Source organism: Notolepis coatsorum (assembly GCF_963971535.1).
Source record: "Notolepis coatsorum genome assembly, chromosome: 1".
Classification (NCBI taxonomy): domain Eukaryota; kingdom Metazoa; phylum Chordata; class Actinopteri; order Aulopiformes; family Paralepididae; genus Notolepis; species Notolepis coatsorum.
Window position 1 is genome coordinate 158,969,761 of NC_140165.1, and position 20,709 is coordinate 158,990,469.

At 43.1% G+C, this 20,709-nt stretch overlaps 2 protein-coding genes across 2 annotated transcripts in view; one reads left to right on the forward strand and one right to left on the reverse strand.

Annotated features, from left to right (window-relative positions):
* Nucleotides 1-6,316: 6,316 nt before the first annotated feature.
* On the forward strand, nucleotides 6,317-18,064 carry LOC311240271 (endothelial lipase-like). The gene is made up of 10 exons (XM_084328828.1): nucleotides 6,317-6,781; nucleotides 7,564-7,754; nucleotides 8,376-8,555; nucleotides 9,762-9,873; nucleotides 10,719-10,937; nucleotides 11,292-11,513; nucleotides 11,811-11,931; nucleotides 14,314-14,538; nucleotides 17,019-17,123; nucleotides 17,273-18,064. The coding sequence occupies exons 1-10, from the start codon at nucleotides 6,691-6,693 to the stop codon at nucleotides 17,283-17,285; spliced, it is 1,479 nt and encodes a 492-aa protein (XP_084184954.1). The 5' UTR covers nucleotides 6,317-6,690; the 3' UTR covers nucleotides 17,286-18,064.
* The window catches only part of LOC311240243 (uncharacterized protein), a 201,509-nt gene continuing 195,247 nt past the window's right edge, over nucleotides 14,448-20,709 (reverse strand). The window contains exon 5 of the mRNA XM_084328795.1: nucleotides 14,448-14,519. Within this exon, the coding sequence (XP_084184921.1) occupies nucleotides 14,514-14,519 (6 nt within the window). The 3' untranslated portion in view covers nucleotides 14,448-14,513. The remainder of the gene's footprint in view (nucleotides 14,520-20,709) is intronic.

Sequence of the window (20,709 nt, forward strand, 5' to 3'; positions counted from 1 at the left end):
CATTCGAGAGTTTCGCCTTCCGGGTCAATTATTAGCGCGATGATAGAAGCAACCTTTTCCGGTTTGGGGGTTCAGTTGCAACAAGCATTCAACGTGGGAGGTACGTTTGACTATTGTAGCGCGCAGCACTTTTATGTATTACTCTGTTGTATATATATTTTGTATAAGAATTCAATGTTAACAAATGATAATGACTCAATAGTGTTGTAATGAATGGTGTGGTTAGGTTATATGCACAATTGGAGGTTTTAGACGGTGTATTTCACCGTGCAATATAGTCAATTGGTTGTTCTTTGTCAACAGACTTGACGAGTGAACACATGTTGACGCTATTCCTTTTGTGGTATTTCGACCACCCATTTCATACAGGTATGTGTGCCTTAAGATGTCGATTTATTGTGTAATGTAATTCAGTTGCAACAAGCATTCAACGTGGGAGACTTGACGAGTGAACACATGTTGACGCTATTCCTTTTGTGGTATTTCGACCACCCATTTCATACAGGTGGCCTCCATTGAAGACCATCAAATAAATGATTGAACAGTGTTCACGTGTGCCGACTCATCCCTAAGCCTCTCACACAAAGAACACAACGCAGGAAAGGAGAACACGGACAGAACATCCGTTACATTGGTGCCGTGACCCGGATAAAGATCAAAGAAAGGAGAACGTTATCAAATCGTTCACCGGGGAGCTGCCTCCAGTCAACCAACACAGCCTCATCAATTCATCAGTGGTGAGACGCTGCCATCTAGTGGCCGGTGATAAACTTTTCTTTTTTTTTTTTTGAAGAAAGGAGAAAAATGTCAGGTGGTTCCATGGACCGCGCCCAGGTAAGCCAGTGGGCTGATGAACGGTTTAGTGTGCAGTTCACTGATTGGGCTGACATGGACATGGACAATTGGAATAGTGGAAAAAGAAAGAAAAAAGTCATGTAAATAATGTTACGATTGAATGTGTAGGAAATTTAGTTATCGTCATTGTACATAATGTGAATGTTATTGATCTGTTTGGTCAATCCATTATTGCAATATAATTATTTCATTCATCCAAGTTTTTTTCTACTACAGTATTGAGTATTCCAGTTTTTTTTCTACCTTAGTGTGGGATTCTGTTTCCTCTCGATACTCAGATGCTAGATACCTCCTGTTGCAGGAGTGATAGCTCAGGTACGAGTGTGAGGGATGGAGCTGGAGCCTGGAGCACTAGAGACCCAGTATGTATTTTTATTTGGAGCCAGTGGGTGTTAGTGGGGATTTCTGTTTTTTTCTCTATACACTCAGATGCTAGATACCTCCTGTTGCAGGAGTGATAGCTCAGGAACGAGTGTGAGGGATGGAGCTAGAGCCTGGAGCACTAGATGCCCGGTCAGATAATTTTTTTTCTTAGGTGTCTATCATTTCTTTAATAAGTGCCAAGAATGGTGTGGCGTATCAGGCGTCGTGCTGGTCTAAGGGAATTCTGAGACTTGATCAATCTTTTTTATTCTCTGAACCTCTTTTGGGGGTGACTTTTGAGTCGACTAGGGGACTGGGTCCTTGTATCTTGTGCCAGTTTGGGTCAGTGATAGACTACCTATATATTTTTTTTCTCTTTGTATGTCCCCCTTGCTCTGCTGACACAGGATGTTGGTGAAATTTCAGGAGGGGTGAATGTAACCAGGTCAATTGGACATTGTTTATTATTTTATTAAGGATTGAAATGTCACCAAATCCTTTTACAAATGTCTCCAAGTGGTTATTATTATTTATTATTTCTTTATACCAAAGGCACTTTTATTTGAACGTAACTTGAGAAAGTTCACATTCGAGAGTTTCGCCTTCCGGGTCAATTATTAGCGCGATGATAGAAGCAACCTTTTCCGGTTTGGGGGTTCAGTTGCAACAAGCATTCAACGTGGGAGGTACGTTTGACTATTGTAGCGCGCAGCACTTTTATGTATTACTCTGTTGTATATATATTTTGTATAAGAATTCAATGTTAACAAATGATAATGACTCAATAGTGTTGTAATGAATGGTGTGGTTAGGTTATATGCACAATTGGAGGTTTTAGACGGTGTATTTCACCGTGCAATATAGTCAATTGGTTGTTCTTTGTCAACAGACTTGACGAGTGAACACATGTTGACGCTATTCCTTTTGTGGTATTTCGACCACCCATTTCATACAGGTATGTGTGCCTTAAGATGTCGATTTATTGTGTAATGTAATTCAGTTGCAACAAGCATTCAACGTGGGAGACTTGACGAGTGAACACATGTTGACGCTATTCCTTTTGTGGTATTTCGACCACCCATTTCATACAGGTGGCCTCCATTGAAGACCATCAAATAAATGATTGAACAGTGTTCACGTGTGCCGACTCATCCCTAAGCCTCTCACACAAAGAACACAACGCAGGAAAGGAGAACACGGACAGAACATCCGTTACATTGGTGCCGTGACCCGGATAAAGATCAAAGAAAGGAGAACGTTATCAAATCGTTCACCGGGGAGCTGCCTCCAGTCAACCAACACAGCCTCATCAATTCATCAGTGGTGAGACGCTGCCATCTAGTGGCCGGTGATAAACTTTTCTTTTTTTTTTTTTGAAGAAAGGAGAAAAATGTCAGGTGGTTCCATGGACCGCGCCCAGGTAAGCCAGTGGGCTGATGAACGGTTTAGTGTGCAGTTCACTGATTGGGCTGACATGGACATGGACAATTGGAATAGTGGAAAAAGAAAGAAAAAAGTCATGTAAATAATGTTACGATTGAATGTGTAGGAAATTTAGTTATCGTCATTGTACATAATGTGAATGTTATTGATCTGTTTGGTCAATCCATTATTGCAATATAATTATTTCATTCATCCAAGTTTTTTTCTACTACAGTATTGAGTATTCCAGTTTTTTTTCTACCTTAGTGTGGGATTCTGTTTCCTCTCGATACTCAGATGCTAGATACCTCCTGTTGCAGGAGTGATAGCTCAGGTACGAGTGTGAGGGATGGAGCTGGAGCCTGGAGCACTAGAGACCCAGTATGTATTTTTATTTGGAGCCAGTGGGTGTTAGTGGGGATTTCTGTTTTTTTCTCTATACACTCAGATGCTAGATACCTCCTGTTGCAGGAGTGATAGCTCAGGAACGAGTGTGAGGGATGGAGCTAGAGCCTGGAGCACTAGATGCCCGGTCAGATAATTTTTTTTCTTAGGTGTCTATCATTTCTTTAATAAGTGCCAAGAATGGTGTGGCGTATCAGGCGTCGTGCTGGTCTAAGGGAATTCTGAGACTTGATCAATCTTTTTTATTCTCTGAACCTCTTTTGGGGGTGACTTTTGAGTCGACTAGGGGACTGGGTCCTTGTATCTTGTGCCAGTTTGGGTCAGTGATAGACTACCTATATATTTTTTTTCTCTTTGTATGTCCCCCTTGCTCTGCTGACACAGGATGTTGGTGAAATTTCAGGAGGGGTGAATGTAACCAGGTCAATTGGACATTGTTTATTATTTTATTAAGGATTGAAATGTCACCAAATCCTTTTACAAATGTCTCCAAGTGGTTATTATTATTTATTATTTCTTTATACCAAAGGCACTTTTATTTGAACGTAACTTGAGAAAGTTCACATTCGAGAGTTTCGCCTTCCGGGTCAATTATTAGCGCGATGATAGAAGCAACCTTTTCCGGTTTGGGGGTTCAGTTGCAACAAGCATTCAACGTGGGAGGTACGTTTGACTATTCCGCAGTGGTTCCCAAAGTCGGGGTCGCGACCCAAAAGTGGGCCGCGAGCAGCCACGGATGGGCCGCGAGATGATTTAATTTTTTTTTTTTTAAATTTAAAAAATAAACTTTTTTTTATTTTTTATTTTTTTATTTTTTATTTTTTTATTTTTATTTTTTTTGTCAGGCCACTGAACTTAGAAGCAGGCCAGGACAGTGTTTCTAGTTGTATTCTAAAATTCTATTCTATTGTATTCAAAAATGTGACTATATGGTTTTATATTAACTTAATAAATAAACAAAAACGAAAAATCTACTTATTTCAACGAACATTTCAAACTAAATAACAGATTATGCACATAAAACACTGAAAACAACCGAAGCAACAATAGTATTTTAATGAGGCTATTATTATTATCATTATTATTTTGCAACAAGTTAGCCCTCTCATAAATAGCACATATAAATGAATAACTAACTTGAACTAACTTAATAGGATTGAAGTGATATTTGGCTTAAAAAATCGGTCGCCTGACAAAAAAAAAAAAAAAAAGCCAGACGATGTGCATTGGGCCGCGGCTCTCTGACACCTTATTTTCTGGGCCCCGGCCTGAAAAGTTTGGGAACCCCTGGACTATTGTAGCGCGCAGCACTTTTATGTATTACTCTGTTGTATATATATTTTGTATAAGAATTCAATGTTAACAAATGATAATGACTCAATAGTGTTGTAATGAATGGTGTGGTTAGGTTATATGCACAATTGGAGGTTTTAGACGGTGTATTTCACCGTGCAATATAGTCAATTGGTTGTTCTTTGTCAACAGACTTGACGAGTGAACACATGTTGACGCTATTCCTTTTGTGGTATTTCGACCACCCATTTCATACAGGTATGTGTGCCTTAAGATGTCGATTTATTGTGTAATGTAATTCAGTTGCAACAAGCATTCAACGTGGGAGACTTGACGAGTGAACACATGTTGACGCTATTCCTTTTGTGGTATTTCTACCACCCATTTCATACAGGTGGCCTCCATTGAAGACCATCAAATAAATGATTGAACAGTGTTCACGTGTGCCGACTCATCCCTAAGCCTCTCACACAAAGAACACAACGCAGGAAAGGAGAACACGGACAGAACATCCGTTACACTGTCACCAGGGGATCCGGTGTGGGTCACCGATATGAAGTCACCAGGCACAGTGACAGCCGCACATCACACACCACGGTCCTACCTTGTCAGCGGGCCACATGGCACAATCAGACGAAACCGTCATCACCTAGTGCCTATGCCCGAACAGAGACATGAAGCCTGACACACAGTCATACACCACAGGAGGACATTCCTGTTGTGCCTGGTTCTCCTCAACCAGTACTGTCTAGTATGGACTCACCTCGGGTCTCCCCTGACACGGTCAGAACAAGGTCAGGCAGAGAGGTAGTCAGACCTCATAGACTAGATCTGTGAGCGGAACATTGTTTGATTTTTTTTGAATGTACACGTAAAGAGTGCATTGTTTGATGTTCTAATGTACACGTAAAAAGTGCATTGTCTAACCAGTTTCATAAACACATTTATTCTGTAAGTGAATGTTATGTGAAGATGTTCATGTGAAACGGGAAATGGTAATGTTATTCTAACAGGTCAAAAAGGGAGATGTGGTGTAAGCCAATAGCCTAGAGGAGTGGGCGGGACTTGAGTAGAGTTCGGAGTGCAATTGTGTATGCTCACGACATGTTGTATGGATATACACGGAGGTACATTAAAAGCTATAACTACGGTACCTACTGTCTGACTGGCTCATTGAGGTATATAGGAACACATTACACGACATGTCATATACTGATGAATTGAAAATGGTGGACCCTGATGTAAACAAGACGAAAGTCTTTATCTGGTCTGCATCCCCTTAACAATTGTGTGTTGAGCTGTACTGTACTGTACCCATTCTGCAATCTGTTAATGAAGTTTTCAATCAATCAATCACACACACACACACACACACACACACACACACACACACACACACACACACACACACACACACACACACACACACAGGGGTGTAGCTCCAGATTCTGGGCCCCATGAAAGAATGTATTTGTAGGCCCCCAGTGAATGCGAGCGCGCGTAAGCGGACATTTTTTGGCCATTTTTTTATTGATGAAAACGCATAATATTTTACCTATACATTCGGATCAGCAGTTCAGCACCTGCACTGTTGGTGGGTGAGCCTAGTAAAGGATCTTCAATGAATGGACCAATGCAATAGTCTACCAAAGCCCCCCCTCTCTCTCTATATATCTCACACACACACACACACACACTTCAGAAACAAACATAGTATCAATGAGAGCATCAATAATACACCTGAGTGATGTCTAGTAAAAAAAAATAAAAAATTGTTTGGGGCCCCCCCTCAGTGCTGGGCCCTTGGAATCATCCTAAACTACCCCCCCCAGCACACACACACACACACACACACACACATACGGGTCGGACTCGGGAGTCTTTTAAATATTCCCATAGATGCAAGGAGGGGGGAGCTGTTGCTTTCCCACGCATGCGCAACCGGAATTTCGTGACAAAATGTTCGTCTGCTAGCATTGGACTGTGAAGTTAGGAATATCGCCAAAACGGGGCAAAACTTGATATTCGAATCGATCAGTTCAGTTTCGCCACGCCTATGAACGTAAACAAATGGGGGCTTGACCAATGGAAGCGGGGCTAGATCAGCCGATGATCAGATGACTGAAAAGGAGAAACTATTTAAAACTAATGAGACACTTGATGCAAGTTCATACAGTTTTCCTTGGGTAGCCAACCGCTTTTCAAGCGCGCACGAAACACACCACCGGCTCTCGTTGCTCCTATTCGGACTGGACCTAATTTACCACACTTTATCACAGACCTTTACTGTGGCGAAAGTACCAGTTAATATTATATTGTATTGTGTTTTTTCCACACGTTTGTGGGTGAGAAATGAATCATATTGCCCTGTCACTGTGGATCTTCCTACATTGTTCACTAGCGGTCTTTGTGTCGGGGATTGGGGACAATGCCGTTCTTAAAGGTAAGAAGTGGCGTCTTTGACAGCAGTGGGGTTCCCATTCAGGGCTCCTGTTTAGGTTATAGCAGGTTGGGTTGATGCCCATTGCCTACATACCTATTTATATATATATATATATTTTTTAGATAGATGAATTTAGCCAACATTTGAAAACGCAATAGTTTCATTTAATCGGTTTAGCCCCTGTGCCGTTAAGGGTTAAGCAAACATGTAAAAGAGTGTGGCCGTGAGACTTCTGGCCCCGGTTCTTTAGCAGAGCGCGCTGGTAAGCAGATGTAGGTCTCAGCGAGTTGCTGCGTTATAGTGTGACGTTATGTACATTACGGGGTGGAATGAGGGTTATAAAACTGGCGATTCTTAAAATGCGCCTGGAAACTTTATTATTATATTTTATTTGTATATTATTATCTATATAAACTAAAGTCCAAAAGCTGGTGGTTTATGGATGTAAATGGTGAGAATAGAATATCTGATATTAAGGTCAGTCTCTGCGTAGTGTATACAAACGGGAGTCTTGTATACACCAGAAATATTGTTATAATTGAATTGCCCTAGAAATTCCTTAAATGCCCAAAAAAAAAAAAAAAAATCCGGTTAGACTCTTACTAGCAACGAAAAATTCATACCTTGCTCTAAAAGGTTTCCTTACGTGACCTGAATAATTTGAATTGAATCACATTTCAACAGTAATTCCCCCCCTAGATGAATGGAGAGGATGTAGATGATACAAGCAGAGCCCAGTCCCCATTTATCCTCATATCTTCCCTGTTTCCTCTGCTCCTCAGGCGCGGAGGATGCCCTGGATCTGTCATTGATGGACAGTGAGGCTCTCCATCACCTCATCAGGTACAATATGCGCACAAGTCTAGATCTGGATCAGGAAGGCTGTGACCTGAAGCCTGGCAAGAAGGAGTGTCTAGAGGAGTGTGGCTTCAACGCCACAGCCAAGACCATCTTCATCATTCACGGCTGGACGGTAAATACAAGCTTCACCGAAATGCATGCAAAAGAAAACGTACGAGTGTGCACTAGTGCTTAGTTTAAAATGGACTGCCCCTTTTAGATTAGATGTAATCTAATCTAAAATGGCAGTCACTTTTCAGAGAACGTTCTGAAATTGGCATAATTCCAGGGAGCTTCTCTCCGTCTCACTCTCTCTGGCAGGAATTTGGGGTGTGTGTGTGTGTGTGTGTGTGTGTGTGTGTGTGTGTGTGTGTGTGTGTGTGTGCTGGTAGAGGTGGGCGTGTGAGACCTTTTTGGAAGTTGGAATGTGTCGCGAGAATGTCAGAGGTGACTGTGTGTAGGGTGTCCTACAAGGAGCTACGGATCAGCAGTCGGTGCACGTAACTTGGTATTGGCTATTTGACCTGTCTTGGGGTATTAGTCGATGGGCCGTCTTGATTTTGGCGTATTAGCCGATGGGCCTGTATTTTGCATAATAGAGTAGCTGTGTGCACATCCAGCCAGACCAGCTGCAGGTTAAAAATGTATGTGAAGACTGAAGGGGAAAGAACACGTCCTTGTCACCACGACAACGTGTCCAACCCAACCGGCTCCTAATCACCAAGTGTCTGGTCTTTTTGTTCCCTCCCTTCAGATGAGCGGGATGTTCGAGAGTTGGATGCACAACCTGGTTTCGGCTGTGATGCAGAGAGAAAGCCAGGCCAACGTGGTGGTGGTGGAATGGTTATCGCTGGCCCACCAACTCTACCCAGACGCGGTCAACCACACCCATCGCGTTGGCCTCAGCATCGCCACAATGCTCAACTGGCTTCAGGTGTGTGTGTTTGGTGAAGCCAAGGGACAGAGTACTACTCATTGTCCTGCATATATACATGTACTGTATATCATAGCCATGTACTGTGTGTGTGTCTGTCTGTGTTGTGTAACTGACATGGTCTTGAGCACCTGCTATTGTAACGTCTGCATAGTTTTCCCCAGTGAACACTAATAGCCTCATGCAGGTATGTGTCCTCATTCGTGAAGTAGCTATAATCCTATGTACAGTAGGACTTGTGTATGTATATAATAAGGGTGGTGTGTGTGGGAGGGGGTGTATGAAGGATTAATGGTGCATCAGTGAGACGTGAGTAATCTTGGCAGCTTTGAGTGGAGATGGAGAATTTTTGAGCGGCTTTAGAACAGCTGACTATCTGCAGTTGTGGTCTTAATGTGGGCTAAACCCCCCCCCCCCCTCCCCTTTTTAGAAGCACTAGTCTCTCCAGGTGTGCCGCTGCTAGTCTGAGCGGCTGCCTAACACTGGGAACTTGAGACTTTCCGTTCGGTCATTTAGCAGATGGTTATATATACACACACACAGATGTCCTTCTGCATCTCCAGTGCTGCAGGAAGAGGTCACAGTCTCTCTGAATGGGCAAGACCCTCCTCCCCCAGCAAGCTTGTCTCAGAGAGAACATGAGCAGAAGTGTAACAGTTCAGAATGACCCGATAAATACCCATTGTCTCTTAAACACAGGACGCTTTCAGCCGAGTTTAAAATGCCTAAGCCATTATGTTAGATCTCTGGCTGCTATGTTTATTCTTCGTACCTTTGGATGCCCTTTGCCAATTATGCCCCTCACAAAGTACTTTCAGATCCATGCTCATTAGGGAAAGTAGAGTAAGGAAAGTAGGCTATTTAGCAGTATTGGGAAGCGGCCAACGATCTTCAGTAGTGCCGTCACGAAAACGGGGCCAGGGGGACACGCAACGGCTAGCGAAGAGGGGATTCAGGCGTAGTGCCACACAGTTGTAAGCGGGAAACAAAGACTGCATTGCACAGAGACGAACCAAGACAGATGGCGGAGGTGCTGTTGCATGGAAGAGAGTGTGAACGTATTCTGCCCTCGTTATCTGAACTGGGATTGGCCGGATCCCAGGCACGACTCGCTGCCACGGGGCTGAGATCCAGGGCTTGTTCAGTGTAGGCTCGTGTTTGTGGCGGCAGCTGCTGATGAGGGCCTTGTATCTCTTCTCCCGATAGGACGAGAAGCAGCTACCTCTGCAGAACGTGCACATGATTGGCTACAGCCTGGGGGCACACGTGGCTGGCTATGCGGGAACATATGTACGGGGGACCATTGGCAGAATTACAGGTGAGTGTAATTAGGGCTGCACGATTAATCGATTTTTAATCAAAATCGCGATTTGGAATGATGCAATTATCAAATCGCAAAAAAAAAAAGCACAATTAAAATTTTTACTTTTTAAACTTTTTTTTAACCAGGAAGTCCCATTGAGATACAAGATCGGTTTGGGAGAGGGAGGTAAGGGGTTTTAGATTGTGTGTTGTGAAGTTTAGACTTCAGAGGGAGAGTAAAGTACAGAAAAAAAGGTACCGTCCGTTGGGTACCGTATCGATTCCCAGGTAAAAATAAAAAATGTCAGGCCCGAAAAGACCCACCGCGTAGGCCAGATGCAAGCCGCATTTTACAATAAACCTTTGTGGGGCTGCTTATTTTTTTAATTATTATAATCGCAATATCCGTCAGAAAAATCGCAATTAGATTATTTCCCAAAATCGTGCAGCCCTAAGTCTAATACAGTATGATGTTGTGCTTTGCTTTGATCCTTGTTCTCCAGAAAACCTCCTAAATGGGGGTTTGGGGTAAAATAATTCCATATCACCCCACTGTTCCATTCCTTTCCACATTTAAAAAAAGATATTCCTTTATTGATCCCCTTGGGGAAATTCGGGCTTCATAGCGGCATTGGGGGGGGGGGGGGGGGGGGTACAGGTATTGGCAGGGTAATGGAACAAATGCATAAATATAGGCAATAAAATATGAATATAAAAATATGAGAAATAAAGTGTAAATAAGATGAGTCTGTATGACACATTGCTGCCAAGTGTCCTCTTGCTCCAGCTAACGGCTGGTCTCTGGTCTGCACACCAAGTGTCCTCTTGCTCCAGCTAACGGCTGGTCTCTGGTCTGCACAGGGCTGGACCCCGCGGGGCCCATGTTTGAAGGTGTAGAGGAGCTGAAGCGCCTCTCCCCCGACGATGCAGATTTTGTCGACGTCCTGCACACCTACACCCGCGAGGCTCTGGGCGTCAGCATTGGGATCCAGCAGCCGATCGGCGACATTGATATCTACCCCAACGGGGGTGACGTGCAACCAGGCTGTGCGTTGGGCGACGTGCTGGCCATGGCACGAAGTAAGTACTCGGGAAATGGCAGCCAGTCCGACCTACTAATTAGCGTGTGGCTCCTGCTGTCTCTGGAGAGCATTTCTCTATTTCAGAAATGGGGCAATATGAGTGAAAGGGTGTTTATAATTAATTGAGCTGTTGTATATTAGTGCCTTTGCGTTGCCAAATGGGCAGTGGCTTTATTGGGGGAAACGGGCTTTGTTTTTTTTTAGCTTATGGGGTTATGCCAACCCTCCTTTTTTTTCTTTCTTTCTTGCCCTTTCTGTTTTTCAAGGCATTTGCTTTGATACGCCAATATTCTTGTCTCATGTTGCTATAGAACGGTCCTTTTTAACTCTGACCTTTGCTCCTGTCGCTTAGATTTCATGGAGGTGATGAAGTGCGAGCATGAGCGTGCCGTGCACCTCATCGTGGACTCCCTGATGAACAAGGACCACATGAGCTTCGCCTACCAGTGCATCGGCCCCGACCGCTTCAAGAAGGGCATCTGCCTCAGCTGCCGCAAGAACCGCTGCAACAACATCTACAATGCCAAGAACAGCAAGATGTACCTGAAGACACGCGCGGACACTCCCTTTGGAGGTCAGTGACGAGGCTTGAGGAAGGGCTTTTGTAGAGGAACTATTTTGCACGAATAATTTTGAAAGTCTTGAGATTCACCACCACACTGTGAATTACTGTATTAGCACTCGATGTCTAAAACCTTATTAGTCTTTAGTCAACCCTTTTTATAAAAAAAAAATTACATTTTTAATTTAAGATTATTGCTTTTCAGGAGAGTACCAATGAGCAACTCTATAATCGCTCACAATTTTATCTCTGTAGCCTGTTGTTTTTACGCTGCCTCAACATGTTGACCACATGTTTTGTATTTTCCAGGTTACCACTACCAGATGAAGATGCACGTGTTCAACAGGAAACAGGCCAACAACGCAGATCCGACCTTTCAAGTCAAGTTGTACGGCGCCCACAATGACTCGGAGAACATGTTTGTTGACGTGTGAGTAACACATCTGCATCTTTTTTAAACCCAAGACTTCTGGTCACTCTTTCTGCTCCTGAATACTGGCTTGAGCCAGATGAGGTTTAACGGTTTCTTTACAGACACTTCCGTGAAGACTGCAGGAAGTGCAAGAAAATTGCTGTTAGAATTCCATTCATGTGTCTATTCCAGGAAAGTACGATTTTGTTGCTGACCCATCCTGGGGCAAATGCAACATTTCCATTGAATAAATCAATCAAATATGACTTTATTTAATAATCCCACCATATGCAACTTTTCTTCCTCCTGGAGTGAGGTCACATCAGTGTCGTGTTGCAATTGTCTTTGGTTGAAAATATCCAAATCATGTGTCATTAGTAACCCTTTTAAAATAATCCATTATTTATTTTTCATGGGAAAAGTAGGTAAAGTGTTTTTATGGTTGTCACAATTGTGCCTGGTGGGATAACGTGTTGCATCTACCATTTATACACTGAATTAACATTTCTCCTCTGGACCACTGCCTGGCCCCTCTGGCTTGTAGAGGCTCTTCTGGCTGGCCCCTCTGCCTGGCCCCTCTGGCTTCTAGAGGCCCCTCTGGCTGGCCCCTCTGGCTTGTAGAGGCTCTTCTGGCTGGCCCCTCTGGCTTGTAGAGGCTCTTCTGCCTGGCCCCTCTGGCTTCTAGAGGCTCCTCTGCCTGGCCCCTCTGGCTTGTAGAGGCTCTTCTGGCTGGCCCCTCTGGCTTCTAGAGGCTCTTCTGGCTTGTAGAGGATCTTCCGGCTGGCCCCTCTGGCTTGTAGAGGCTCTTCTGGCTGGCCCCTCTGGCTTGTAGAGGCTCTTCTGGCTTGTAGAGGATCTTCTGCCTGGCCCCTCTGGCTTGTAGAGGCTCTTCTGGCTTCTAGAGGCTCTTCTGGCTTGTAGAGGCTCTTCTGGCTGGCCCCTCTGGCTTGTAGAGGCTCTTCTGGCTGGCCCCTCTGGCTTGTAGAGGCTCTTCTGGCTGGCCCCTCTGGCTTCTAGAGGCTCTTCTGGCTGGCCCCTCTGGCTTCTAGAGGATCTTCTGGCTGGCCCCTCTGGCTTATAGAGGCCTAAGGCCTTTCTGGCTGGCTGGACCCTCTGGCTTGTAGAGGCTCTTCTGGTTGCCCCCTCTGGCTGGACCCTCTGGCTTGTAGAGGCTCTTCTGGTTGCCCCCTCTGGCTGGACCCTCTGGCTTGTAGAGGCCCTCTTCTGGCTGGCTGGCAAATGGCCTGTCTCTCCCTCATAGTCCATATCTGACCCATCGCTATGACAATCACTGAGAACAGCATCTTTCTCGTTTTCGAGGGATAACTGCAATGTTATGTGTCTTGTCTGGGCATCACCTTGATCCAACATGTCAAGAATTCAAAGTTTAACTAAAAGAAAGAACTGAGTAGAAATGTAGGTAGAACAAGAAGTATCTACTACATAGTACCTACTAGGGCTGACCTTCGATATTCTTTTTGGAATTCGAAGCTTCGGGGCCAAGATTCGATTTTAATTCGAAGCTTTTTTTTTTTTTTTTTTTTTTTTTTTTTATATAAACTTTTTTTTTAATGTTGTGGGACTTGTACATCACTTTGTTCAACTTTGTCAGTGCTGTAAAGTTGAAACCTTTTTAATTCTTAGACAAACTAAACACTTTGCTTCCATGAAATATTGTAAGCAGTCATTTGAGGCTTTATAAAAGCAGCACAATGAACACAAATCTGTCAGTGCCGAGTCCGACCTCATCTTAAATAACAAACAGCATTGCTTGTTGTAATTAACAAAGAGGCAGAGTTGATTTAGCAAAAAAATAAATCATATAGCCTATATATATTTTTTACATTATCGAATTTTATTTTCATGTTCGAATCCCATGCCCATCGAACGAAGCTTCGAAGTACTTAAGACAGCCCTAGTACCTACTACCTACTGTAGATGCACTGCGTCACTCTTGTTACCGTCAATGTGTTTACTCACTATATGACGACACTGAACAAAGTTGAGTAAAAATGCATTTATTGCTACTAGACACCTTAAACATCATGTGCGCCAGATAACTTTGTTCTATCTTTATGTTAACATACTCCTCTAACCTATGACTCATATTTCATTGAGACCCGTTTATTGTTTCAACATTAGCTGGAAATGCATTGGTACATCATTCAGTAACATTTCTAGTGCCATATAACTTGAATGTGTTTTTAATATTTTATTTGATATGGTCACTATTGTGGCCGATTGGGATTCAATATGTTCGATATCAAGTTGCTTCCATTGCTAAGTCCCACCTTCTGCTTCATTTGGAATACTCAACACAAAAAGAATGCGCTCTGATATGTAGTTCTGTGTGTATTGGGCTTGGTCCCTGACATGGCCTCCATCTTCTTCTACCCCCAGGCCTGACGGCATAGGTATGAACTTGACCAACACGTTCCTGGTGTTCACGGAGGATGACATCGGGGACCTGCTGAAGATCCAGCTGAGCTGGGAGGGCGCGGCCGACTCCTGGAGCTCCTTCTGGAAGAACATCAAGAAGTCTGTCTGGTCCTGGAACTCCTCGCCCACCAAGCCGGTGTTGGAGGTGCGGCGGATCCGCGTCAAAGCTGGAGAAACGCAGAAGAAGTAAGTGTGGGAAGAGCCCGTCTGTCAGTGTTGTAGTCGAGTCACTAAGTCTAGAGTCCCCAGTGTTCGAGTCCGAGTCACCAAAGAAGAGTCAGAGTCAAGTCCCCATTACCCTAGTCTGAGTCCGAGTCCAAGTCATCAAGGTTGTGTCCACTCCACTCTGGCAGTCAAAGAGCTGACATACAAATACAAAAAAAAATGTCTACATTAAACATGAATGACACAGCGGTCACCATTTCAAAGGGAGTTTATTTACTTTGTGACACAATGGCCAAACAAATGCACTAGCCATCAATATCTTATGCCAAATTATTAGGGCCTATTACAAATATATTTTTTAAATAAATAACTATTTATTAATTAACAAGTCTGAGTCTGCACCTTCTGAGTCCGAATGCAGTCAATGCTCGAGTCCGAGTCATCAGCACTCAAGTCCAAGTCAAGTCACGAGTCCTGAAAATCAGTCCAGGGCCCTCATTCATCAATGTGTTCTACGCACAGATCTGTGCTTACCCTGTGCGTACGATCATTTCTAAGCAAAGAGTGGGATTCATCAATTTCAACTTGAACTTGACTTCGTGCTTACATCTACGCACAGTTCAGACCTGGCGTACCTAGCGCCCAGTGGTAGAATATATTATTACAACAAGGAAATGAGCTTCTGTGCATAATAACACTGGCACGTTCTGTACGAACCGTAGTTCATTATAGTTCATTGTAAAATAGCAACAGTAGTGTAATTATGGTCAAAACCCTATAAATAGCATTTGGAATAATAGATCTTTCTCTCAGAATGAATGCAGCATGGTTTATATAGCGTTATCGGAATATACGGGGTGTAGGCTACTGACTGACTGCGCTCCGCGTAGCTTGATTGATTGATTGAAAAGTTTATTAACAGATTGCAGAATGGGTACAGTACAGCTCAGTACATACAATTGTTAATTGGGGATGCAGACCAACTTTCGTCTTGTTTACATCAGGGTCCCCCATTTTCAATTCATCATAAATCATAAAGCTCAACTCGTTATTATTCTGCGCAGACCGCAGAAACACGGGAACGCTTTGATTATATTTAAAAGGCTTTACGTTAAACGAAACAAGTGGAACTTCGAAGCTGTAAGCAGAATACAAGTCATATGAATATAGTGTTCTTCCCCCTTTTTACTGTATAAGAAAGAATAGAAAAGGCATTGCAATGACACTATAGTGGACAGACTATGTATATGATGGGATTCAAGTTCGCGTTTTTGTTGCTCATAGGCATGCTGTCAGAGTATGATATCTTAATCAAACATTCTAGAACATTTGTCGTCACAGATCATGTCCTAATAGAACATAGGCTATGGCATGGATCGTGATATTGTGTGGACTGTTATTATTACTGTACACCGGTACCACCCATTGTGACAACAGCCTTGTGAGTCCCGCACACAAACATGATGGAATTCAAGTTCATGTATTGAAAGGCAGGCTATCATACATGCAGTGAGATTCATTGTTCTTGTATATGCTCTCGTATTATATTGTTTATATAGGCTACCCAATACTGACATCAAAATAGATTGTAGTATGCCTCTAGAAATCATATGCAGCAGGTAGAAAATTGACGGGAGATCCATCGCGATTTGGAATAAAATTGAGGAGAACTTTAATCCCTGGGGTATTAATCAAACAACACGGGGAAAAGGCAGTCATATTCCAGCGCGGTCTTTATTAGCCGACAACAAAATGGATGCATCTAAAAATCATATAGCCAATCGAACACAACTAATAAAGGCATTCATATTACAGCACGGTTATAATGACACACAACCAACGCCAAACAGTGGTCAACGAACGGTCTTTATTAGTATTTTGAGCTGTCCAGGCAGAATTGCAGCAATGGTCTTAGGGAGCCGTTGATATCTGACATCACCGTTTACGAGTCCGCCTTTTATTTATCCCACAATACGCGATAGTGTCTTCTTGGTTCGACAGCAGTGAACAATCTTCGTGGAGTTTCTTAGGGTTCCGCTCGGGTCCGTCCATTATTTCACATCCCATGGGGGGTGTTTCCTCATTTTCATGACCATATATGGATAATAAACAAAGTGGTATTCATCAACACGGAGGACCATAGAGCCTGCGTACGCACGTGTGATGAATGCCGACTTCCCTGTGCGTACGCTAGTTCTACATTCCGTGCTTACGTGTGGAAGTAGGTCAAGTTCTACGTCCACGTTGATGAATGAGGGCCCAGGACTCTTGACTCAAGTCCTACAACACTGCTGTCTGATTGAACACACAGTTTAATGTCCAATCTTAAACTTTTAAGTACCAATCCAATCCACTGCTCTTATACCGATATATACTTTATTTTAACCTGGTATCGGACCGATTTCCGATACCTGTAACTGTGCATCCCTAGTTGGATTATCAGGATATTGCTCTCACACTTTTTTTGTTTTGTTGAGACTATCGTTTGTTTTGTTTTATAGGTTCTCCTTCTGCGCCGAAGACCCTGCAAAGACAGAGATTTCACCGGGGGAAGCCATAACATATGTGAAATGTCGCGATGGCTGGGAAATTAAACCAAGCAAAAGGTAAATGTTGTGACCTGTCATTTGTCTAGTAATCCACTTGAGTGATATGTGATGGCAGTGAACAGTTATGGTTAACACGAAACAACACTGTTTGCAGTTTCTATGAAAAAGATTAGCAAATTTAACAAACATATTCGTTTTTTTTACAGACTGCATATGTAAGGATTTAGCACTTCCAGACAAGCGACACATCGTCACCACGGGGACCCTAGGCGGGATGTAGAGAAGGACCGCCTTCTCTTGATTTTAGCACTTTTGATAGGAGGACTGATTGGCACACAGCGGGATGGGGCTTAACGAGGGCCCCCCCCCCTCCGGAACCCGGATTGGTTCAATTGGTCCCCGGTCACACCGACTCTGGGCTCTGTCCATTGGGACAGATGGAAGATAGGCACGTGGCCCAGCTGTGGAGTTGGACTGAAGCGTGTTAGGATCGCGTGAGGATTCGCAAGACGTTCCCTTGTTGCGGACTAGTTGACTCAGACTAGTGAAGTAGTGTAATACACGTCTGTGTCATTGGAACGTAGTCGCTTTACTGTAAATGTTGTTCTTTTTCTCTTTTATTTATAAAGAATTGAAGCACTGCAAGACCAAGCTTATTTATCGACCCGAAGCACCCAATACTGAAGCACATATTGAACACATTTCCCTTTGCTGCAGTATTCATTGATGTGTGTGTATCTCTGATTTGTGTGTTCTCATGTGTGAGATTGTGTGTGTGTGTGTATATATGCGTGTGTGTGTGACCAAGAAGTGTGCCTTTCTGCTGAGTGAGATTATTGTGATACACTGTATAACAGAAGGAGATGACTGAGCTAATTGCACATGATCTTTCACAGTTTCTGTGCAAAGTGTTGTTGTTATTACTGTATGTGCCATATTTTGTGGGTGTGTTCTGTACATAATGTAAATAACATTTTGGAAAAATAAAATTCACTTATTTGTAATAACATTAGCTTGATGAGCATTATTTTCCTAAAGGGATAGTTGTCATTTTTGGAACCCTATACCTGTTTCTTACATGCCAATGATGTTGATCAGTAGAGTCCTTTCTCAGCACAATCCATTCCGTTCCTCATACCAGCTGCGGAGAGTTGGCCACAAACTAGGGATGCTCCGATATTGATATCGGATATCGGCCACGATATCGCTAAAATAGCTGGATCGGGTATCGGTAAAAAAAAAATATATATATCGGATACATTAGTTTGTTTTTTATATATAGAAATAACGAGTACATTTATATCTGTTAATTTGTTACATTTGGTTTCACTAAGTTAGCAAAGTAATGTTTTAAGTCAAGCCTGATGTTGCCTTGCACAAAATAATGATCCCAGTCTCTTCCACACAGTGAGGCATACAGTTTATTAATTGAACAATCTGTATTTTCATTTAGCTGACTTTTATCCAAAGCGACTTACAAGTTCTGTATGACAAGTCATCAGGAAGGGTACAACTCTTATCACCTGAGTAACAATGTTCATCAAAGTGTTTAGTGCTACAGTGTAGGTTAGGATATTAGGACAAGTGCATGACAGTAAGGTTGGTTATGGGTATCGGATCTGTACTCTTATCGGCTGATACCCAAAGCCAGGTATCTGTATCGGGACTGAAAAAGTCGGATCCGTGCATCCCTACCACAAACCAATGCAAAGTCAATGGGGTCAAGCTGCTGCCTGTCTAAGCTGACTGAGGCTTGGTGAGATTTACTCTGCGTGCGCTGTGCAGTACATTTCCGTGAGCCTCATTCTGCTTGGACAGACGGGAGCTTGTTTGGTTTGTGGCCAACTATCCAGAGCTACTGTAGTATGAGAAACAGCTAGGGATGTTCTGAGAAAGGACTACTGATAAACATCATCTACTGATCAACATTATCTACCGATAACGCAACCAGAGAAGGGAATGACTTATTAAAACATTTGGTAAAGAGTGGCCATAGCAATAGGCAATTCAACAATAAACACAAGAAATGCAATTCCAGTAATTGAATAATGGGAGGCGGGTTGGAGGTGATGTTCTTTGGTATAAAGAAAGATTGTGATGGATCCAGGGCCGCCTGCCCATTAGGCAGATCAGACTTTGTGCTCAGGGCCCCCAGCCAACCAGATTCTTATTTTTCTTTTATTTGTATGACTGACTAATTAGTAGTGGAATTATTTAGCAAGGCCCTCTTGGAGAACCCCTCGAAACGTCAGTCATCGTGTCGAACGTAATTTCAACCCGAACATGTCAAAATGGCAGTTACCCCTCTGGTGTGGAGATCTGATTGGAGGTAAACCAGACGGGCCCCTAAAAGTAGGACTGGTCTGGATCACTGAATTCTCATAAACATTCCACTCTTTTCATGGAACATTTCCGTCCCTGTTTGTACATGTGGCAGCATGTACCACTCATTTTCTTTGCCTTTGCCCGTAAGTGCCTTCTAAATGTCATGACTGACATCGTGAAATTCAAAACGGTGATCACAAGTGTTTTGTTTGTCTAAGATTTAAAAAGGTTTACACTTTACAGCACTGACAAAGTTGAACAAAGTGCTGTACAAGTCCCACAAAAAAATAAATAATAATATTTTAATTTTTTAGTCTCGAAGCTTCGAATTAAAATCCAATCTCTGCTTCGAATTCCAAAAAAATATTCATATGTTGATGTCTGCAAGGCTAGCATTCAGGGAGTATTTTATATGGATCTGTACGCAACTGTAGTTGGTGTTTTTTTACAGTGGTGTTTTGTACTGTAGTTTTAACAAAGCTGTTTTTTTTTTATAGTGGTGAGTGTCTTATGTATTGTGACTGTACTGTATGTTTGTCTTTTAACCACTGCACAAATGAAGTTCCGAAAGGAAAATAAAGTCATTTGAAGTTGAAACCAAACTTCAACAATTGCTGTTTGTGACCAAGTCAAACTATTTCACCATAATAGTGGAAAGTGGACAGGCACATAGACGTCCACTTGGGTTACACCTGGTCTGGGGGTAAATGTAACAATCACATGTTCATTATTATCTTGATGCTATGCACATTCTGGGAAGGGAGGGGGTTTCTCATCAACAGTTTCTCATCAACAGTCAATCTATACCCTGTAGTGATTGTACATAATTCACACATTCAAGTTGTTGGGAACTTTGGTCCCCCCCGAACGATATACCCGGTGGCACTTACTTCCACCGGCATTCATTCTAGCTATCGAGTAACGTACTGTAGCTTGTGGTTGTGCTGATGAATATTAAAGGAGTTACATTCAGCTTTGCAACACCGCCTCCGACTCCCGTCTCTCAGCACCACACTGGTGACCCCGATGTTAGTCTCGAAGAAGTTTCCGAGACCTCGACCAACATGGCAAACAACAGCGTTTTTCTCAGACTGACAGAATTTTGGGAGCAGTCGGCAGCAGCATGGTTTGCCCAAACGGAGGCGCAATTCGCCCTGCGTGGAATTGTTGATGACGCCACAAAATATTTCCACGTAGTCTCGAGCCTTAACAGCACTACAGCGGCGAGGACGGTAGGGTTCATTACAGCTTCACCTGCCCAATATAAATATGAGGCGTTTAAGATGCACCTTCTCAGAATTTTCGAGCTGTCGCAGTC